The sequence below is a fragment of the Oncorhynchus clarkii genome, chromosome 19 (assembly GCF_045791955.1).
Source record: "Oncorhynchus clarkii lewisi isolate Uvic-CL-2024 chromosome 19, UVic_Ocla_1.0, whole genome shotgun sequence".
NCBI lineage: Eukaryota > Metazoa > Chordata > Actinopteri > Salmoniformes > Salmonidae > Oncorhynchus > Oncorhynchus clarkii.
Genome location: NC_092165.1, coordinates 20,426,446 through 20,451,464, shown reverse-complemented (window position 1 = coordinate 20,451,464; position 25,019 = coordinate 20,426,446). Strand labels below are relative to the sequence as shown.

Here is a 25,019-nt window from a genome sequence, read left to right as displayed (position 1 = left end):
TACAATCTACCCGTCCTCCTATAGATCCTCCCACCAGCCTCCTCTACACTAACTAGTTTTAGTGTTAAAAAGCACTTCCTTTTAACAGTGTACAACATTGTACAGTATTTTCTAATCTTTCCCAATTCCATACCTGACACGGACAGGAAGTCATCCACAGAAGTGATATCGTCGACGGCCTCGGTGAGGATGCGCACCTGCTTCTCCCATTGGTCCTTGAACACGTCCATGTTGTCCTGGGCAACCTTGCTCTGGGGCCGAGCAGCCAGGGTGAGGGCCGCGTTGATCACCTGGGTGGTAGAGAGTGAAGGTTGAGAGAAAAGGTGTGTGTGTGTGTGTGTGTGTAGGACCACCACAATTAAGGGGATCTCCAAATCCAGTCCTGGAGTGCATACAGTACAGGCCGTGCAGGGTTTTACTCTAGCCCAGCACTAACACGTCTAATGAAGACAATCCTATAAACGTTCTCCTTTCCAGACTGAAGACCATGTCACGTGGAATCAGGTATGTTATTGCTGGGCTGGATTATGACCTTGTAACTCTCCAAGACTCCTGACTTCAAACCCTTTACCTAGATTAAAAGACTGAAGTGCCTCCTAAGGAAATACGACTAGCTCGAGGCCACGACCAGGACTGTACTTCGACGATTAACGCCCTTGCTATACACATTAGAGTAATTAAGTAAGTAAGAAGCCTTGCACGAGCCTCGGTTCACCCGCTAGATAGAGGGGAGGATGTGAAATGGACCACATCCGCGGGTACAGTAGGCTACAGCACAGTGGACTTCCCTTTCTGCAGTCGGTTTCCTTAAGCACATTAAAGGGACAGTACACCCACATTGAAAATGACATGACCGCCATTACCCATTGTGCAGTCTATAGTCTACAGACTAGGTAAAACAGCAATCCACGCATTGGTTTTGTTTATGTCGTTTTGTCAAGATGCCATTTTGTAATGGGTGATGGGGGGTTGTTCTCTGGGTACATTTCCAGCAGATTGAACAGCTCGTTTGGGAAACTGGACGTCTTCGTAGGAGACAAACCGTTGTTAATCCCAGGAATGAGAACTAATGATCTACCAGATAGACACTGTTCCAGCCCTGCAAGTGTCCATTACATGGATAATATCCAGTTCATATGTTCATGTTTATTCAACAACGAGTGGTAAAGCAATTGGCAGGGTGCCATTACTACTGTAGGCATGTATGACTGACTAAACCAATTAAGATTGTATTTTAAAAATATTTAAGTCATTTAGCAGACGCTCTTATCCAGAGCGACTCACAAGTGCATTCATCTTAAGGTAGCTAGGTGAGACAACCACAACTTCCCCCACCACCTTCTTTAAAAAAAATGTCTCGCCAATTTCGATCTTGTCCCATCACTGAGACCCCCGGCCCAAAGAATCAAGTAAAGCCCCCTCGTCCAAACCCTTCCCTAACCCAGACAGCACTGGACCAATTGTGCACCATTCTCATGGGACTCCTGGCCACAGCCGGTTGTGGCGCAGCCCGGGAATGAACCTGGGTCTGTCGTAACGCCTCTAGTACGGCGATGCAGTGCCTTAGACCGCTGTGCCACTCAGGAGGCCCTGATATTTAACATTTGTAACAAAAGTTTTGCCTTGTTTTCTACATACGTATGGTGCTATCAATTCATCCAGAACGTTTAAAAAAAAAGAAGTCCATTAGCTTGTTAAAGCTTGGAAAACAAGGTAAAAAAAATAAATATATTTTTTAAATATGCCTGGGGTAGGTTGAGCGGTTAAGGACGTGGCCCCTAAGCACATCTGCAATCCCTGCCTGTGTGAGATTGAATCCTGGACCCACTGGCCTTCCCACTATGTTCCATGCATCTTTCTACCATTTAATATCGGTTTAAATAAGGAAAAAACACGGTTGAAATAAATGCAAAAAAAGTGAATTGAACCCATTTGCTTTTACAGTTTCTACTTTTTGCTCAATTAGCCTAAAAGAGTCTGATCTGGGATCAGGGTTTGACAGCCACTAATGATTCCTGGCATCAAGCAAAGCCGGTCATCTAATACACTAAACTTACACACACACTCATCTTACGTAACCCTCCTTTTTTTTAGTTCTATTCCCTGTTCTCTTTCGTCTTTAATAACACCCTCTTGTCAAACCGACCTCCTGTCAAAACACAAAAATTTCAAAAAAGCACTCACACACCTGAGTCATCTTATTGCATGTGCGTGGGAATAATGTGATTGGTTAAAAGAAAAAGACAAAACTCGCTCTTGCTCGTATCACGTTTCTCATTCAAGCTCACGTGTCGGCCTCTTGGCCCTCGACAGGGCTTTTTCAAAATGTCAAAACGACCATCTATTTTGCCCCCCCACCTTTCTTTTTTCTTTCTTTGAGTCACTTATCCTCTATTGCTCTGCGCTTTCTCTATGTTGCGCCGTTGCCAAAGAAAAGCGACAGCTGGCAACTTAAAACTTGCAATCCCCTTCCAAAGTTTTCTAATGCTAGCCTTGACTCAGTGGAGGTCAGTTTATCAAAAAGTGGGTCTCGGTGGGTGCAATGTGGCTGCTTGTCGGGCCCCGTGTGAGTCTTCGAGAGGCTAGCACCTTGAATGTTAAGAACTGCCCCTTCCCTCAATCCCTCCTTCCTCTCCTTTCTTCACTTCCATTAGTGAGCGCAGGGTCCCCTGTGAAAATGCCCCGAACCTTAACCTTGGAAACAACGTATCGATTGCCACCTACTCCTCTATTAGACATCCAGAGGAAGCCCGCTCCGGGAGGCTAGAGCTTCCATCTGTATCTCTCTCCTATACCCTTCCCTCTCTCCTGCTCTCACTCTGCGCTCCCCCTTTCTCTCCTCCTCTCACTCTGCGCTCCCACTTTCTCTCCTCCTCTCACTCTGCGCTGCCCCTTTCTCTCCTCCTCTCACTCTGTGCTCCCCCTTTCTCTCCTCCTCTCACTCTGCGCTCCCCCTTTCTCTCCTCCTCTCTTTTTCTCTCTCTCTGCCCTCTCTCCCTCTGCCCCCTCTCTCTCTCTCTGTGTTCCCTTGGACATTAGTTTTACCCACACAGACACACACAGTACTAAGATGAAGGACGCTGCCTGCCGGCAAAGTTGCGTACTAGAGTTTTACTACTCTGTCTTCCTCACCATGTACCATTACTGTGTGGGCTTTCTTTAATCATTGTTAAAACGTTGCTTTTAGAGTATAGTGATTCAGAGAGATATTTAATAACATATGCTTACTCTCTATTCAATGGCACTTCCCAATGCAATGGCATGGCAACCAAATAATACAGTGTGTTTAAAAAAAACAACTCTAAAATAAATGTAAGAGAGCTGAGCCGGGTACCTCCAACGGGTGGTGCTAATACCAGGGTCGTGTTCAGTAGGGCGCACCGTCACAATCCCATTTTGCAACGGGGCAAAACACCAATTCCAATTGGTTCAGGTAGGTCACCCTCCCCCCGTTTCACTCATTCTCAAAAGCGCATTTCCTCTCTACTAAACAGGATCCAGGACACCCAGTGAGGGGATGCCTACCTGTGGGCAGAGGCTGTCGATCTGGGTGGCGGCCATGCGCACCAGCTTCACACCCTCCTCGTTGTTGGAGATGGAGCAGGCCAGGTTAGCCACCTGTAACAAGAGAGAGAGGACACAAAGACTTAGCTGCTGTTTTTGGCATGTTCATTAGACGGTAACAAACGTCCGACGAGGCTAAGTTCTTCAATGGGTCTTTCAGGACGACGACAGGCTTTTAAATCATGTTATTTCTCCCCCACGATGCACGTACCCTTGTTATTACCATGAGCGGTGGTCTGTTTAGCGCTCACCCGAAACCCAGCACAATTTCCCCCACTAACGCTCGCACTGCTTTACCTCTTGTAATGTGTGCAGATAGTGACTCCTGAAGGAGACTGTCTCCACCACAGCCTTAACTCGTGTCTGTAGCTATCTGTTCCCGGCGGCAGGGGATTTAATGCTTGGCTAGTCAAGGAAATGTTGGGGCAAAATATGTACCGGGGTTTAGGCTTGCTCATCTGTTTGATTGGTATTTGTTATTCCCCTGTGTTGAGACCTGGTGAGTGTGCCCCCCCCTCTCTCTTCGTTGCTCTATAATTTACCAAAAATATTTGAATTATTTAGATCACATATGGACTATAATGTGAGTTTTCCATTTCCATCTCAAGGGCATATTTTTCTGAGAAAGAGGGAGACATAAAGAAACTGAGAAAAAGAAAGCGAGAGATTGGAGAATAGAAAGACCAGCTTTCTTCTGTCCTACTGTGCTGACAGCACTGCTGTTAAGATGGTGGCAGGGTGAGGAGACTGTACTAAATTAATCCTTGTGAGTGGCAAACCCCCTCCGCTGCTCTCCACTCCTCTACCACCCTTTACTCTTTCCCTCTCTCTCTCATTTCTGGAAGAATCACTGTTTTTTAAAATTATTATTCAGATCGCATACGCTCTTAGAATGAAAGGTGCTGTCTAGAACCTAAAAGGGTTCTTCGGCTGTCCTCATTGGAGAACCCTTTTGGTTCCAAATAGAACCCTTTTGGGTTCCATGTAGTACCCTTTCCACAGAGGGCTCAACATGGAACCAAAGAGGCTTGTACCTAGAACCAAAAAGGGTTCTGCTATAGAGACTGCTATAGGTACCTTTTCTCTAAGAGTGTTCATTTTCCACTGGACTATCTCAAGTGTAATATTTTTCTGAGAAAGAAAAAAGAAAGTGAAAAATAATAAGAGAGAGAGATTGGGCAATAGAAATAACAGGTCGACCAGCTTTGTTTCTACTTCTACTCTGCTGGCAGCACTACTGTTAAGATGGTGGCAGGGTGAGAGACTGTACTAAATTAATCCAATGGCTGCTTTACAAAACATAATTACCCGGAAATGTCTGAAGGGTACATGGAGAACTCTGCGTTAATTGGCAAAAGAGCGGCGGCCATTTTGCCGAGGCCTTTATACAATGGAAACCTTCCTTCTATCAGAACCAAATGGATAAGCCTAAATGGGCACCTGTAAGGTGGCAGTGTCATGTACGTAAAGAGTCTCAGTCATTAGTGGTGAAATACTCAGAGTGCCTTGAGGTTCATTACCGGAAAGCCTGAGTGTGTTTAAATCATTAGCCCGGCTTATTGGTGCAAAAAGGCTCTTCCTCGTACAATTAGGATGCCAGGTGGCCTTTCTGATGGAACACCTCTTCGGTTTAATTTACGCCTGCGTATGTACAGAGGTGCGCTCTCTCGCTCTTACAACTAAAGGTAGTCTCTCTCTTCTACCTTCACTTCCCAACACGTCTTAGCGGTAATATCCCTCTCTTTCCCGTGTCTCTCTATCGTGCCTACAAGCAGACATTCATCAATTCATTCTCTCGCTCTTTCCAACAACTAGAGGTAGGCCTACTCTCTGTCATTCCCCCTGCTGTGGATTCCCAATATCTCCACTAGCTGGGAGGAGGAAGGGAAGAACCCTCTGATTTTCTCTCGCTCTACACTATTTGCCCAGCTTACAATAATATATATTTTTTAAGCAGACCCATTAAAGACAGTCAATCCACTACGTTGGGAGTTTGATTACACTCAGGCATGTGGCGACACACACACACACACTGCACTGGAGGTGCACTGTACGCATGCCACATACACACACACACACACACACACACACTGCACTGGAGGCGCACCGTACGCATGTCACACACACACACACACACACACACACACACTGCACTGGAGGCGCACAGTACGCATGTCACACACACACACACACACTGCACTGGAGGTGCACCGTACGCATGTCACACACACACACACACACACACACACACACACACACACACACACACACACACACACACACACACACACACACACACACACTGTACTGGAGGCGCACCGTACGCATGTCACACACATCACATTCTCTACCTCACCGTGTTTACTTCACGCCATTTCCTTGCCATAACTGACAAATTCGGTGTAATCAATCTAATGTTGCCCTAAAATGAATTAGGTTGGCAACACTACGGGAAGACGTTGAAGCTAAAAAAAAGACATGGACGCCTGTTGGCGGCAGGTACTGCCAAGGCGTATCGACGCTCCTTTTGCTCACATGTCACTTTTTGAGGCAAATTGAGGTAAATCAAATCTATGTTAGAAGATCCTCGCTCAAGGCCCTGTGTCTCCCTTTACTAGCGACAGCTATGAGTGACTCGATGGATTGCACTCCTTTGTGTGAGTGAGTGTGTGTGTATGTGTGTGTGTGTGAGGAAACACTGTTTCAAAAGAAGCTACAGTATGTAAACAATGTTCCAACAAACTAAAAGCCTCTCATTGTATCATATTGGCACAGAGAGTACTGTACCTTTATACATAAATAAACCATAAATCTGAACCATACCTCTAGCTAAACCACAACTCTATACCCGATCTCTGTCCTATACCACCAGTTAAACCACATCTCTGTCCTATACCTCCAGTTAAACCACATCTCTACACTCTATCTCTGTCCTATACTTCCAGTTAAACCACATCTCTATACCCTATCTCTGTCCTATACCTCCAGTTAAACCACATCTCTATACCCGATCTCTGTCCTATACCTCCAGTTAAACCACATCTCTATACCCTATCTCTGTACTATACCTCTAGCTAAACCACAACTCTATACCCTATCTCTGTCCTATACCTCCAGTTAAACCACATCTCTATACCCCATCTCTGTCCTATACCTCCAGTTAAACCACATCTCTACACTCTATCTCTGTCCTATACCTCCAGTTAAACCACATCTCTATACCCTATCTCTGTCCTATACCTCCAGTTAAACCACATCTCTGTCCTATACCTCCAGTTAAACCACATCTCTATACCCTATCTCTGTCCTATACCTCCAGTTAAACCACATCTCTGTAATATACCTCCAGTTAAACCACATCTCTATACCCTATCTCTGTCCTATACCTCCAGTTAAACCACATCTCTGTACTATAACTCCAGTTAAACCACATCTCTATACCCTATCTCTGTCCTATACCTCCAGTTAAACCACATCTCTATACCCTATCTCTGTCCTATACCTCCCGTTAAACCACATCTCTATACCCTATCTCTGTACTATACCTCCAGTTAAACCACATCTCTATACCCTATCTCTGTACTATACCTCCAGTTAAACCACATCTCTATACCCTATCTCTGTCCTATACCTCCCGTTAAACCACATCTCTATACCCTATCTCTGTACTATACCTCCAGTTAAACCACATCTCTATACCCTATCTCTGTCCTATACCTCCAGTTAAACCACATCTCTATACCCTATCTCTGTCCTATACCTCCCGTTAAACCACATCTCTATACCCTATCTCTGTACTATACCTCCAGTTAAACCACATCTCTATACCCTATCTCTGTACTATACCTCCAGTTAAACCACATCTCTATACCCTATCTCTGTCCTATACCTCCCGTTAAACCACATCTCTATACCCTATCTCTGTACTATACCTCCAGTTAAACCACATCTCTATACCCTATCTCTGTCCTATACTACCAGTTAAACCACATATCTATACCCTATCTCTGTCCTATACCACCAGTTAAACCAAAATCTCTATACCCTATCTATGCCCTATACCTCCAGTTAAACCACATCTCTATACCCTATCTCTGTCCTATAACTCCAGTTAAACCACATCTCTATACCCTATCTCTGTCCTATACCTCCCGTTAAACCACATCTCTATACCCTATCTCTGTACTATACCTCCAGTTAAACCACATCTCTATACCCTATCTCTGTCCTATACTACCAGTTAAACCACATATCTATACCCTATCTCTGTCCTATACCACCAGTTAAACCAAAATCTCTATACCCTATCTATGCCCTATACCTCCAGTTAAACCACATCTCTATACCCTATCTCTGTCCTATAACTCCAGTTAAACCACATCTCTATACCCTATCTCTGTACTATACCTCCAGTTAAACCACATCTCTATACCCTATCTCTGTCCTATACCTCCCATTAAACCACATCTCTATACCCTATCTCTGTCCTATACCTCCCGTTAAACCACATCTCTATGCCCTATCGCTGTACTATACCACCAGTTAAACCACATCTCTATACCCTATCTCTGTCCTATACCACCAGTTAAACCACATCTCTATACCCTATCTCTGTCCTATACCACCAGTTAAACCAAAATCTATACCCTATCTCTGTCCTATACCTCCAGTTAAACCACATCTCTATACCCTATCTCTGTCCTATACCTCCAGTTAAACCACATCTCTATACCCTATCTCTGTACTATACCTCCAGTTAAACCACATCTCTATACCATAACTCTGTCCTATACCTCCCGTTAAACCACATCTCTATACCCTATCTCTGTCCTATACCTCCAGTTAAACCACATCTCTATACCCTATCTATGTCCTATACCACCAGTTAAACCACATCTCTATACCCTATCTCTGTCCTATACTACCAGTTAAACCACATATCTATACCCTATCTCTGTCCTATACCACCAGTTAAACCACATCGCTATACCCTATCTCTGTCCTATACCTCCAGTTAAACCACATCTCTATATCTCTGTCCTATACCTCCAGTTAAACCACATCACTATACCCTATCTCTGTACTATACTTCCAGTTAAACCACATCTCTATACCCTATCTCTGTACTATACCTCCAGTTAAACCACATCTCTATACCCTATCTCTGTCCTATACCTCCAGTTAAACCACATCTCTACATTCTATCTCTGTCCTATACCTCCAGTTAAACCACATCTCTATACCCTATCTCTGTCCTATACCTCCCGTTAAACCACATCTCTATACCCTATCTCTGTCCTATACCACCAGTTAAACCACATCTCTATACCCTATCTCTGTCCTATACCTCCAGTTAAACCACATCTCTATACCCTATCTCTGTCCTATACCTCCAGTTAAACCACATCACTATACCCTATCTCTGTACTATACTTCCAGTTAAACCACATCTCTATACCCTATCTCTGTACTACACCTCCAGTTAAACCACATATCTATACCCTATCTCTGTCCTATACCTCCAGTTAAACCACATCTCTACATTCTATCTCTGTCCTATACCTCCAGTTAAATCACATCTCTATACTCTATCTCTGTCCTATACCTCCAGTTAAACCACATCTCTGTCCTATACCTCCAGTTAAACCACATCTCTACACTCTATCTCTGTCCTATACCTCCAGTTAAACCACATCTCTGTCCTATACCTCCAGTTAAACCACATCTCTATACCCTATCTCTGTCCTATACCTCCAGTTAAACCACATCACTATACCCTATCTCTGTACTATACTTCCAGTTAAACCACATCTCTATACCCTATCTCTGTACTATACCTCCAGTTAAACCACATCTCTATACCCTATCTCTGTACTATACCTCCAGTTAAACCACATCTCTATACCCTATCTCTGTCCTATACCTCCAGTTAAACCACATCTCTACATTCTATCTCTGTCCTATACCTCCAGTTAAACCACATCTCTACACTCTATCTCTGTCCTATACCTCCAGTTAAACCACATCTCTATACCCTATCTCTGTCCTATACCCCCAGTTAAACCACATCTCTATACCCTATCTCTGTCCTATACCTCCAATTAAACCACATCTCTATACCCGATCTCTGTCCTATACCTCCAGTTAAACCACATCTCTATACCCTATCTCTGTACTATACCTCCAGTTAAACCACATCTCTACATTCTATCTCTGTCCTATACCTCCAGTTAAACCACATCTCTATACCCTATCTCTGTCCTATACCTCCAGTTAAACCACATCTCTACACTCTATCTCTGTCCTATACCTCCAGTTAAACCACATCTCTATACCCTATCTCTGTCCTATACCTCCAGTTAAACCACATCTCTGTCCTATACCTCCAGTTAAACCACATCTCTATACCCTATCTCTGTCCTATACCTCCAGTTGAACCACATCTCTGTACTATACCTCCAGTTAAACCACATCTCTATACCCTATCTCTGTCCTATACCTCCAGTTAAACCACATCTCTATACCCTATCTCTGTCCTATACCTCCAGTTAAACCACATCTATACACTCTATCTCTGTCCTATACCTCCAGTTAAACCACATCACTATACCCTATCTCTGTCCTATACCTCCAGTTAAACCACATCTCTGTCCTATACCTCCAGTTAAACCACATCTCTATACCCTATCTCTGTCCTATACTACCAGTTAAACCACATATCTATACCCTATCTCTGTCCTATACCTCCAGTTAAACCACATCTCTATACCCTATCTCTGTCCTATACCTCCCGTTAAACCACATCTCTATACCCTATCTCTGTACTATACCTCCAGTTAAACCACATCTCTATACCCTATCTCTGTCCTATACTACCAGTTAAACCACATATCTATACCCTATCTCTGTCCTATACCACCAGTTAAACCAAAATCTCTATACCCTATCTATGCCCTATACCTCCAGTTAAACCACATCTCTATACCCTATCTCTGTCCTATAACTCCAGTTAAACCACATCTCTATACCCTATCTCTGTACTATACCTCCAGTTAAACCACATCTCTATACCCTATCTCTGTCCTATACCTCCCATTAAACCACATCTCTATACCCTATCTCTGTCCTATACCTCCCGTTAAACCACATCTCTATGCCCTATCGCTGTACTATACCACCAGTTAAACCACATCTCTATACCCTATCTCTGTCCTATACCTCCAGTTAAACCACATCTCTATACCCTATCTCTGTACTATACCTCCAGTTAAACCACATCTCTATACCCTATCTCTGTCCTATACCTCCAGTTAAACCACATCTCTACATTCTATCTCTGTCCTATACCTCCAGTTAAACCACATCTCTATACCCTATCTCTGTCCTACACCTCCCGTTAAACCACATCTCTATACCCTATCTCTGTCCTATACCACCAGTTAAACCACATCTCTATACCCTATCTCTGTCCTATACCTCCCGTTAAACCACATCTCTATACCCTATCGCTGTACTATACCACCAGTTAAACCACATCTCTATACCCTATCTCTGTCCTATACCTCCAGTTAAACCACATCTCTATACCCTATCTATGTCCTATACCACCAGTTAAACCACATCTCTATACCCAATCTCTGTCCTATACCTCCAGTTAAACCACATCTCTATACCCAATCTCTGTCCTATACCTCCAGTTAAACCACATCTCTACACTCTATCTCTGTCCTATACCTCCAGTTAAACCACATCTCTATACCCTATCTCTGTCCTACACCTCAAATTAAACCACATCTCTGTCCTATACCTCCAGTTAAACCACATCTCTATACCCTATCTCTGTCCTATACCTCCAGTTAAACCACATCTCTGTACTATACCTCCAGTTAAACCACATCTCTACACTCTATCTCTGTCCTATACCTCCAGTTAAACCACATCTCTATACCCTATCTCTGTCCTATACCTCCAGTTAAACCACATCTCTACACTCTATCTCTGTCCTATACCTCCAGTTAAACCACATCTCTATACCCTATCTCTGTCCTATACCTCCAGTTAAACCACATCTCTGTACTATACCTCCAGTTAAACCACATCTCTATACCCTATCTCTGTACTATACCTCCAGTTAGACCACACCTCTATACCCTATCTCTGTACTGTACCTCCAGTTAAACCACATCTCTATACCCTATCTCTGTCCTATACCTCCCGTTAAACCACATCTCTATACCCTATCTCTGTACTATACCTCCAGTTAAACCACATCTCTATACCCTATCTCTGTACTATACCTCCAGTTAAACCACATCTCTATACCCTATCTCTGTCCTATACCTCCAGTTAAACCACATCTCTGTCCTATACCTCCAGTTAAACCACATCTCTATACCCTATCTCTGTACTATACCTCCAGTTGAACCACATCTCTGTACTATACCTCCAGTTAAACCACATCTCTATACCCTATCTCTGTCCTATACCTCCAGTTAAACCACATCTCTATACCCTATCTCTGTCCTATACCTCCAGTTAAACCACATCTCTACACTCTATCTCTGTCCTATACCTCCAGTTAAACCACATCTCTATACCCTATCTCTGTCCTATACCTCCAGTTAAACCACATCTCTGTCCTATACCTCCAGTTAAACCACATCTCTATACCCTATCTCTGTCCTATACTACCAGTTAAACCACATATCTATACCCTATCTCTATCCTATACCTCCAGTTAACCACATCTCTATACCCTATCTATGTCCTATACCACCAGTTAAACCACATCTCTATACCCTATCTCTGTCCTATACCTCCAGTTAAACCACATCTCTATACCCAATCTCTGTACTATACCTCTAGTTAAACCACATCTCTATACCCTATCTCTGTACTATACCTCCAGTTAAACCACATCTCTATACCCTATCTCTGTCCTATACCTCCAATTAAACCACATCTCTATACCCGATCTCTGTCCTATACCTCCAGTTAAACCACATCTCTATACCCTATCTCTGTACTATACCTCTAGCTAAACCACAACTCTATACCCTATCTCTGTCCTATACCTCCAGTTAAACCACATCTCTATACCCTATCTCTGTCCTATACCTCCAGTTAAACCACATCTCTACACTCTATCTCTGTCCTATACCTCCAGTTAAACCACATCTCTATACCCTATCTCTGTCCTATACCTCCAGTTAAACCACATCTATGTCCTATACCTCCAGTTAAACCACATCTCTATACCCTATCTCTGTCCTATACCTCCAGTTGAACCACATCTCTGTACTATACCTCCAGTTAAACCACATCTCTATACCCTATCTCTGTCCTATACCTCCAGTTAAACCACATCTCTATACCCTATCTCTGTCCTATACCTCCAGTTAAACCACATCTCTACACTCTATCTCTGTCCTATACCTCCAGTTAAACCACATCTCTATACCCTATCTCTGTCCTATACCTCCAGTTAAACCACATCTCTGTCCTATACCTCCCGTTAAACCACATATCTATACCCTATCTCTGTCCTATACTACCAGTTAAACCACATCTCTATACCGTATCTCTGTCCTATACCTCCAGTTAAACCACATCTCTATACCCTATTGCTGTACTATAACACCAGTTAAACCACATCTCTATACCCTATCTCTGTCCTATACCTCCAGTTAAACCACATCTCTATACCCTATCTATGTCCTATACCACCAGTTAAACCACATATCTATACCCTATCTCTGTCCTATACTACCAGTTAAACCACATATCTATACCCTATCTCTGTCCTATACCACCAGTTAAACCACATCTCTATACCCTATCTCTGTCCTATACCTCCAGTTAAACCACATCTCTATACCCTATCTCTGTCCTATACCTCCAGTTAAACCACATCTCTATACCCTATCTCTGTCCTATACCTCCAGTTAAACCACATCACTATACCCTATCTCTGTACTATACTTCCAGTTAAACCACATCTCTATACCCTATCTCTGTACTATACCTCCAGTTAAACCACATCTCTATACCCTATCTCTGTACTATACCTCCAGTTAAACCACATCTCTATACCCTATCTCTGTACTATACCTCCAGTTAAACCACATCTCTATACCCTATCTCTGTCCTATACCTCCAGTTAAACCACATCTCTACATTCTATCTCTGTCCTATACCTCCAGTTAAACCACATCTCTATACCCTATCTCTGTCCTACACCTCCCGTTAAACCACATCTCTATACCCTATCTCTGTCCTATACCACCAGTTAAACCACATCTCTATACCCTATCTCTGTCCTATACTTCCCGTTAAACCACATCTCTATACCCTATCGCTGTACTATACCACCAGTTAAACCACATCTCTATACCCTATCTCTGTCCTATACCTCCAGTTAAACCACATCTCTATACCCTATCTATGTCCTATACCACCAGTTAAACCACATATCTATACCCTATCTCTGTCCTATACTACCAGTTAAACCACATATCTATACCCTATCTCTGTCCTATACCAGCAGTTAAACCACATCTCTATACCCTATCTCTGTCCTATACCTCCAGTTAAACCACATCTCTATACCCAATCTCTGTCCTATACCTCCAGTTAAACCACATCTCTACACTCTATCTCTGTCCTATACCTCCAGTTAAACCACATCTCTATACCCTATCTCTGTCCTACACCTCAAATTAAACCACATCTCTGTCCTATACCTCCAGTTAAACCACATCTCTATACCCTATCTCTGTCCTATACCTCCAGTTAAACCACATCTCTGTACTATACCTCCAGTTAAACCACATCTCTACACTCTATCTCTGTCCTATACCTCCAGTTAAACCACATCTCTATACCCTATCTCTGTCCTATACCTCCAGTTAAACCACATCTCTACACTCTATCTCTGTCCTATACCTCCAGTTAAACCACATCTCTATACCCTATCTCTGTCCTATACCTCCAGTTAAACCACATCTCTGTACTATACCTCCAGTTAAACCACATCTCTATACCCTATCTCTGTACTATACCTCCAGTTAGACCACACCTCTATACCCTATCTCTGTACTGTACCTCCAGTTAAACCACATCTCTATACCCTATCTCTGTCCTATACCTCCCGTTAAACCACATCTCTATACCCTATCTCTGTACTATACCTCCAGTTAAACCACATCTCTATACCCTATCTCTGTACTATACCTCCAGTTAAACCACATCTCTATACCCTATCTCTGTCCTATACCTCCAGTTAAACCACATCTCTGTCCTATACCTCCAGTTAAACCACATCTCTATACCCTATCTCTGTCCTATACCTCCAGTTGAACCACATCTCTGTACTATACCTCCAGTTAAACCACATCTCTATACCCTATCTCTGTCCTATACCTCCAGTTAAACCACATCTCTATACCCTATCTCTGTCCTATACCTCCAGTTAAACCACATCTCTACACTCTATCTCTGTCCTATACCTCCAGTTAAACCACATCTCTATACCCTATCTCTGTCCTATACCTCCAGTTAAACCACATCTCTATACCCTATCTCTGTCCTATACCTCCAGTTGAACCACATCTCTGTACTATACCTCCAGTTAAACCACATCTCTATACCCTATCTCTGTCCTATACTACCAGTTAAACCACATATCTATACCCTATCTCTGTCCTATACCTCCAGTTAAACCACATCTCTATACCCTATCTCTGTCCTATACCTCCAGTTAAACCACATCTCTATACCCAATCTCTGTACTATACCTCTAGTTAAACCACATCTCTATACCCTATCTCTGTACTATACCTCCAGTTAAACCACATCTCTACACTCTATCTCTGTCCTATACCTCCAGTTAAACCACATCTCTATACCCTATCTCTGTCCTATACCTCCAGTTAAACCACATCTCTATACCCTATCTCTGTCCTATACCTCCAGTTGAACCACATCTCTGTACTATACCTCCAGTTAAACCACATCTCTATACCCTATCTCTGTCCTATACCTCCAGTTAAACCACATCTCTATACCCTATCTCTGTACTATACCTCCCGTTAAACCACATCTCTATACCCTATCTCTGTCCTATACCTCCAGTTAAACCACATCTCTATACCCTATCTCTGTCCTATACCTCCAGTTAAACCACATCTCTATACCCTATCTCTGTACTATACCTCCCGTTAAACCACATCTCTATACCCTATCTCTGTCCTATACCTCCCGTTAAACCATATACGGTGCCTGTAGAATGTCTACAGCCCACTTGGATTTCTTAACATTTCATTGCGTTACAAAGTAGGATTAAAACAGGTTTAATGGTTTTTTTTTGTCAACTATCTACACAAAATACTCTGTAATGTCAAAGTGGAGGAAAAAAAAAAAAAAAAAAAAAAGATGAATGAAAAATAAAACACTAATATACAGTACCTTGATTAGATACGTTTTCACCCCCCTGAGTCAATGAGTCAATGCACGTTAGAAACACATGTGGCAGTGACTACAGCTGTGAGTCTTACTGGATAAGTAAGAGCTTTGCACACATATATTGCAATCGCCACCATGCTTGAAAATAAGGAGGCAGTTACTCCGTAATGTGTTGTGTCGGATTTGCCCCAAACATAAGGTGTTGCATTTAGGCCAAAAAGTGTTTGTTTTTTCTTTCAGTATTACTTTAGTGCGTTGTTGCATGTAGGATGCATGTTTTGGAATATTTTTATTCTTCTTTTCACTTCATCATTAAGGTCATATTTGTGGAGTCACTACAGTGTTGTTGATCCATCCTCAGGATCTCATGGTGACATCCCTAAGCAGTTTTTTCCTGTCCTGCAGCTCATCAGTTCAGAAGCACGACTTTATCTTTGATGTTTCTAGGTGGTTTACGGTATACATCATCCATAATTGTTAACTCAACAATGCTTAAAGATATATTCAATGTCTGATTTGTTATTGTGACGCATCTACCAATCACTGCCCTTCCTTATGAAGCTTTCTAAAAGGTCCCTGGTCTTTGTAGTTGAATCTGTGCTTGAAATTCAATACTTGACAGGGGGACCTTACAGATGATGTATGTATGGGGGACAGAGGAAGGGGTAGTCATTCAAAAATCATGTCAACCCCTCTTATGTCACGGAGAGTCCATATCATTTATTGGGGCGGTTTCGTGGACACAGATTAAACCTAATCCTAGACTAAATTGCACTTTTAAACTGGATTAACTGAAATGGCATTTCTCAGACATGGTTTGAAATAGTCTCAGACTTGCCTTAGTGTAGATTTAAAAAGTCAGATTTCCAGAAGGATGATTAGATTTAATCTAGATCTAAGAGAAGCCTTAAATTAAACCTGGCCAGAGACAGGATTAACATCAGATTAATGGATGTTGGCCCCCAGGATGAATTTGCCAATGAGAGAAACTGGATTACCTGGACTATTTCAATGATGATCAAAGATCACCACCAAGGCCTGACAAAAGGACAGTATAGACCGGAGCAACCCACTGATTTTGATCAAATCAATTTCTGTGACCGTTTCCGTATGTACAAAGAAAATGCCGCTGACATTTGTTTGCTTGAGCCAAGGCTTTCATCAAGCATTTCGCTACACTCGCAATAACATCTGCTAACCATGTGTCTGTGACCAATAAAATGCTATTTGATTTGATTTAGGGAAAGGCCCATCCCTCTTTTCCTACAAGTACTGATTAGCTTGAGGTTTTTGGCATCTGGAACCTTCCACCGTTAAACAGGAGATTTGTGTGATCTAAGTTACTCGACTGTATGCAGAATAATCCACAAAGTCTGAAATGAAAGACAATTGCATCAAGTTCCCTGATGCTGCTGCCCAAGCCAACTGCAAGGTAGAGTCATCTGAATATGGGAACTTCTCTGGAGTCATTGGCTGTATAGATGGATGTCATATTCCCATCAAGTATCCCTCTACAGCAGATGTCGAGGAGTACAGGAATCATAAAAAACTGGTTCTCAGTAAATGTACAAAGTGTGTGCACTCCCAATTTGCAGTTCTCCAACATTGTTGCACGTTGGGAAGGTGCAACTCATGACTCAATGATTATCCAAAACTCCTCTTCGGATGCTCAGCTTGAAGGAGGACAACAGAGTGGAATCATACTCGGTGACAGTGGGTATGCACATACCGACTTCTTGTTCACCCCCTATCTTCATGCAATAGGACCTGAGCAACAACAGTACAACCAAGCTCATATCCGTACCAGAGGTGTAGTGGAGTGCATGTTTGGTGTATGGAGTCGTTTCCAGTCTCTCAGAAACACATTGTGCTTTCAACCAAGATGCTGAATTGTCATAATTGCAAATGCAGTGCTACACAATGAACTCGAACCTGCATGGCTGCCTAGATCCTCACATTGAAGACGATGATGACCCAGATGTTCCCGTCATACACGTCAGCTTTGACACACGCCACACTTTATGTAGTGTCATTACGTCATGCACGTCAGCTTTGACATCGGTTTTGCACACCGGCGTTAAACTAGACATCGGGCCGATGTGCATGACCGATGTCAAAGCTGACGTGCATGACGTAATGACACTACATAAAGTGTAGCGTTACACGTGCGACACATCATTCCTAACTTAGCCCACAATGTCTGCTGTGTGGATCGAGCAGTCAACAAGTCGAGCAGTCATTTGAAAGAGTAAGACATTTCAGCAAGACAAAGGCGAAACCCATTAACGCCAAGATAATGGAATTAATTGCCCTTGACAATCAACCGTTCTCTGTCCTGGGTGTTGTTGGCTTTCGCAAACTAGTCGAGCACCGGTACACACTACCAAGTGCGCTATTTTTCAGATGTTGCCCTACCGGAGTTACACAGTAATTGCGTCACTGCTATTAGCTTCACGACTGACATTTGGACCAGCAATGTCAGCCCCATGAGCATGCTGAGTCTGACGGCACAGTGGGTCGTTCGAGGATTTGGTACTGAGGAAAGTCATATTGCATGCTCATGAATGTGCTGGTTGTGCTACCGCTGCTACCTTTTCAATGGCATTTGAGAACATGTTTGAAACTTGGAAACACACTAGCTACCTCCATTCAAACAACTGACTGGAGAAATAAGCTCATCAACTGCGCCTGCAGCAGATGTGATACCCTCTGTCACGGCACTGAAACACCTGCTCGCCACCATGCTCGATGCTATGTACTGCACAAGGACCGCTACTTCGATGCAGACAAGAAACAGGGTTTACGTGAAATGTTACATACACAGATGGACAAGATGGAAACGGACACAGTGACAGTGAGCACCGAGGAAGAGAGGCCTCGGACAGAGCTGAAACTTCACTGCTTGACACGTATGATGAAATCCTGGTTGAGAATGAAACGACTGAACAAATGAACAACAAAACAGCACCCCAAGTAAGTGAAAGAAATAGGTTTTGATTATGTTTTACTGGTAATGGGGACATACATAAATGCCAACAAAATAACTTTTTGGTCAGTGTAGTGTATGTAACCTTTACTTAACTTGGCAAGTCAGTTAAGAACAAATTCCTATTTACAATGAGGGCCTACCCCGGCCAAACTCAGACGACGCTGGGCCAATTGTGCGCCGCCCTATGCGACTCCCAATCATGGCCGGAAGTGATACAGCCTGGATTCGAACCAGGGGCTGCAGTGATGCCTCTTGCACTGAGATGCAGTGCCTTAGATCGCTGCATCCAGGTGTGTGTGTTCACTATTTAACTTTTAGAATGTATCGGTTATCAGTATCGTTTTTTTTTTTGTCAAGGAAAATCCCGGATATCTGTATCGGCCAAAAATGTCATATCGGTGCATCACTATTTGTTGTGAGAAGGATAGCTCAAGTGATAGACGCAAACAATAGCCATGGATTGGTAACAAAAAGGTTCTTAATTCACAAATGGACATTTCGGAACCCCGAACTGGTGCTGGCTTTCAGAATAACATTGGTACTGTTGCTGCGTCGCGTTTCTCTCCTCCTCCCTTCATAGCCAACTCAACATGAAGGATTTGCGTCTTCATATCATGCTCTTTTTTGAAATCCACTAGTTTGCGCTTATGAAATTCCATGGCCAGTTTCCCATGCATGCTCAGCCTCTTCGTCTTTGTCCTCTGGCCTGGGTCAGTGACACAACCTTCTCTCCTGGCTGCTGCAGCTGTAGCGGGCTGATCTTGATCCTGTCTTATTATCCCCTCCAAGCCTCTAGGAAATGATTCAATTGCTGCATTAGAGAACATTATTTCCTCAAGAGTTGAGTTCCTCCCATAATTTGTACTAATGGGAGTTCAAGAGTTGACTGACAAGATGACATATTCCCTGCAGTCCGGGGATGACACATGTTGAATGAATGTGTCCTACTAATTGAAATGTTCAAATGGTCACCATTGGGGATACCTTCCAGGAGTTGCTGGCTATTACTTATCCCGGGTCAACAAGTCCCCCAGCTCATCTGTCTCTGGTCTTACTCGGGGTCTGCCACCGGTCTTGAAACACTCACTACGAGCAACAGCATTAGTCTTCTTTAAGTAGATTTGTATGTTTTCCCACAGGATCTTAGAAAGACAAGACAACATGTAAATAATATGAGTAATTATGTATGATATGTGTGTAACATTTCTGTCACACAAATACATTTCGACCCCATTGTGTTGTGTTACAGAAGAAAACAAACATTTTAAAGTGACTCTGATTTGTAAAAGTTGGCCAACAATAAATACAGTACCTTACCTGAAGTTGTTGTAGCGTCCTCTTATTTACTTTTTCGTTTGAGTTGAATTCATAAAAAAACGGTAGGCCAGGCCTTCTTTTTTCTTGTTTTCTGTTGATGAATCATGCTGTTTGTTCTCGATAGTTGGGGGGGGGTTTGACACAATTTGCTTCAAGAGAGTCACTGACATTCTCTGAACGTTTTCTTTGACCTCCGTCCATTGTTTGGTTTAGGTGACTTGATCCAATTCCACACAACGCTTATGTATTAGTATCCCATCCCTGTTTTTTGAAGACTCCTCAGTTCAGGACTAAGTGCATATCATTAATCTACACTGAACAAAAATATAAACGCAACATGTAAAGTGCTGGTCCCATGTTTCATGAGCTGAAATAAAAGATCCCAGACATGTTCCATATGCACAAAAAGCTTATTTCTCAAAAATGCTCTGTGCAAATTTGTTTACATCTCTCTTAGTGAGCATTTCTCCTTCGCCAAGATAATCAATGCAACCTGACAGATATGGCTTATCAAGAAGCTGATTAAACAGCAGGGTTATTACACAGGTGCAACTTGTGCTGAGGACAATAAAAGGCCACTCTAAAATGTGCAGTATTGTCACACAACACAATACCACAGATGTATCAAGTTGAGGGAGCGTGCAATTGGCATGCTGACTGCAGGAATGTCCACCAGAGCTGTTTCCATATCATTTAATGTTTAATTTCTCTACCATAAGCCACCTCCAACGTTGTTTTAAAAAATTTGGCAGCAAGTCCAACCAACTTCACAACCGTAGACAATGTGTATGGCGTCGTGTCAGCAAGCGGTTTGCTGATGTCAACTTTGTGAACAGAGTGCCCCATGGTGGCGGTGGGATTATGGTATGGGAAGGCATAAACTACCGACGACGAACACAATTCCATTTTAATCGATGGCAATTTGAATGCACAACAATATCTTTCTTTTCACTTTGACACTATGGAGAATTTTGTGTAGATCAATCACAAAAAAAAAATACAATTCAATCTATTTCAATCCCACTTTGTAACGCAACAAAATGTGAAAAAAAATGAAAGGGAGTGTATACTTTCTATAGGTTCTGCAGCTGACCCATCTGAGGCTGTGGGCCAGAGACCCTTCCAAATGCTGGCCCTCCGCTCGGCTGGCCCTGTATGTCCTGTCTGTTTCTGCCTCTCTGTCTCTCTCTGCGACCCCAAACTACTGTGAACTGGACCTGGGCCAACACGCCATGTCCGGCCAAACAAATAATTACAACTATCTAAAGAAGGCTGTGGGCCAGAGGCCCTTTCAATTGCTGGCCCTCCACTCGGCTGGCACTGTACGTCCTGTCTGTTTCTGCCTCGGTCTCTCCCTGTCTCTCTGTCTCTGTCTCTCTCTGCGACCCCAAAACACAGCGAGCTGGACCTGGGCCAACACGCCATGTCCGGCCAAAACAAATAATTACAATTATCTAAAGATGCAAGTGTGTGTGGGTGGGAGAAAGAGAGAGAGAGAAAGATAGATAACTATTGATTTTGGCTCTCGTAATCACTTCAATTCTAATCTGATGAAGGCTCCCTTCCCTGCATGCAATTGGGAATCTACATTGAGGGTATTCTCACGTACGCTGTCTCAATACCACAGTACTCACACTACCCAGTACTGTACTGAACGCCTTAGAGCATGATTTTGAATCACTGCTATCAAAACCTAAGCATGGAAGGTGATAACTCATTGGAACTCTTATTGTGATCAAGCTTAAGCTTGACTATATCCAGATTGTATCACAATCGTCCGTGATTGGGAGTCCCATAGGGGCACAACAAAAAAAACAAGCCAAGCATCACACTGTTTTTCTCCCTAAATACCATTTCCCCTCTGTGTCTCATTCACTCAATTGCATTGCGACCACTCCTTCCACACACTCGTTCTGAGGGCACACACAATCTCCTGTTAGGCTTACAGAAATAAATGACTATAAAAGCGTATCTAACTGATGGGAGACACAAGCTACATTCCTTGCCAAATGATGACAGTCCTATCACAAATTCAAAATGGACTGGTTGATTGAAGTAGGAAAAAATGTGTTCCAACAGTGAACTGTGAAATAACAGTGAAAAAATACCATGCTATTGTTTGAAGAGAGTGCACAACGACAAAAAACTTTTATCATGACAATTGGTTTGATACATTCACACCTGAAGGTAAATAATGTACTTATACATTCAGTCATCTTGCTCTGATTTGTCATCCTGAGGGTCCCAGAGATAAAATGTAGCATAGTTTTGTTTGATAAAATCCATTTTTATATTAAAATGTAGGAACTGGGCTCTACAGTTTGAACCCCTGCTGTCTCTGGCTCCACACCCACCCCGCCCGGCCATCTAGATGTGTGAAAGTTGGTGTATAAGCTAAGTATGTATGACATTCCTGGGAGGCTGTCAACTTAAATGTTGTATTACCATAAAAGTGTTGTATGTTCTCTAAAGTTACATACTAGAAAATGTATCAATTAACCAATTCGGCACATTTGGGCAGACTTGATCAAAATATTGTCCAGTATTGCAATGCTTCACTGGATCAATCTGAAACTTTGCACACACACTGCTGCCATCTAGTGCGCCTAAACTGCAATATTATATTATGGCCTTTCTCTTGCATTGCAAAGATGATAAAAAAAATATTAAAAAAACACGTTTTTCTTTCACCAGATCTAATGTGTTATACATTAATTTCACATTTCCACAAACTTCAAAGTGTTTCCTTAAAAGTGGTATCAAGAATATGCATTTCCTTGCTTCAGGTCCTGAGCTACATGCAAGTTAGATTTGGGTATGTCATTTTAGGCGAAGATTTAAAAAGGATTTTGCTACTTTGCTAACTGCTAGATCCATTTAGAATTGGTTAGCCCAGGATATAACCTCCACCTAAACACTGACAGGTACCACACTGTAAATTTGTAAAAACAGTTTGATACAGACAAAAAGTGTATTTTCGTCATAATCATTAAGCATATGCCTACTCACCAAACAGATTTTTCGCCAAATTGAGCCCCGTTTCAAATGATCACACTTTGTGACTAACTGTTCAAGGCACGAGATGCACATCACCTCAGATTAGAAAATGTTTTCATTTGGAAAAATATTATGTTCCATTTTATTCTGCTATATTACATCATGTTTTTCTAAACTTTTTTTGACTGAATATTTATGGGGTAATTTAGCAATTAGGATGTGTTATCTGTAACGGTTATGATAAATTAGGCATTGTTGCGATCTGTTGGCATATTTTTTGTCAAGTGTGAGTACTCAAACAGTCAAAAAAGGTCAAATGCCCAACCTTACAGCACTCCTGATTAAATCAGCACTCATTGCTTTATTTGGAAGCTCAATGGGGCCTTTACACACAGGGGGCAGTGCCCAGAGAAGTAAACGAGGATCTGTCACTCTTTTCCCCCCCTTCAGCCAGCCTAAACCCCCTGCCTCCTCCACCCCACCTGGCCTCCAATCCCTAGCTTTGCAAGGAGGCAAGATAAATCACACACCTCCTCTCCCTCGTTCTCTGGAACAATTAATGGACTTCATGCCAGCCAAAGTGATGGGCTTAAGCAGGATTCAGAGCCTCGGGATAGAGGGATGAGGCAGGAAGTGAGGAAAGAAAGGAGGAGGGAGAGAGGTAGGTGGAGGAGAGGGTGACGTTGAGTTATGTCACCCCAAACGGAAGCACTCTGTTCTATTAAAAGACCTTCAACTAGACGTTTACTTTTTGAAGGGTGGGCTGGGAGCGTGGGTCCAGGGGGTTAGTGACAGGGGGTCTGTCCCTACCCTGTAAACACACACACACACACACACAATCTCAGAATCCTGATAAATCTCCCTGTCAACACGAATGGGGGAGAACACTCGACAAGGGAATAGTACAGTATACAACACACAGCCTGCTAAGTGCAGCCCCAGCACCACCCCTCTCTCCCCTTTCACCCACCCTTTAAGAGGGGGAGAGATGCAAGACATATGGGCCTCCTTCCTGGAGAGATGGCAGCTTAGTGTTTGTTTAAATAATGTGGTGTCAACTCCCTCTGGTAGCCTTGTGCACGATAGGCTGGTGAGCAGGAGAAATGAGTGGCTGATGGCTGTGCACTCAGAAAGTATTCAGCGGTTTTCTGAAGTCAACGCTGTGAACAGAGGTGGTTGTGGGGTTATGGTATGGGCAGGCATAAGCTACGGACAACAGAGGTCAGTAGTCCAGAGCGGAGTCGGAAAGGTACAGAATGGTAGGCAGGCTCAGGGCAGGCAGAAGTCAGTAATCCAGGGTGTTGTGACAAGTACAGAACGACAGGCAGGCTCAGGGTCAAGGCAGGCAGAAGTCAGTAATCCAGGGTGTTGTGACAAGTACAGAACGACAGGCAGGCTCAGGGTCAAGGCAGGCAGAAGTCAGTAATCCAGGGTGTTGTGACAAGTACAGAACGACAGGCAGGCTCAGGGTCAAGGCAGGCAGAAGTCAGTAATCCAGGGTGTTGTGACAAGTACAGAACGACAGGCAGGCTCAGGGTCAGGGCAGGCAGAAGTCAGTAATCCAGGGTGTTGTGACAAGTACAGAACGACAGGCAGGCTCAGGGTCAGGGCAGGCAGAAGTCAGTAATCCAGGGTGTTGTGACAAGTACAGAACGACAGGCAGGCTCAGGGTCAAGGCAGGCAGAAGTCA

General features: G+C 43.1%; 1 protein-coding gene across 4 annotated transcripts in view; it reads right to left on the bottom strand.

Moving 5' to 3' along the window:
• LOC139374910 (catenin alpha-2) overlaps positions 1 to 25,019 on the bottom strand; it is a 677,819-nt gene that overhangs the window by 71,037 nt on the left and 581,763 nt on the right. For all 4 annotated transcript variants that reach the window (XM_071116130.1, XM_071116133.1, XM_071116132.1 and 1 more), the window contains 2 exons: positions 3,526 to 3,618; positions 134 to 290 (listed from right to left, as the gene is read on the bottom strand). In XM_071116130.1, coding sequence (XP_070972231.1) covers positions 134 to 290; positions 3,526 to 3,618 — 250 coding nt within the window. The remainder of the gene's footprint in view (positions 1 to 133; positions 291 to 3,525; positions 3,619 to 25,019) is intronic.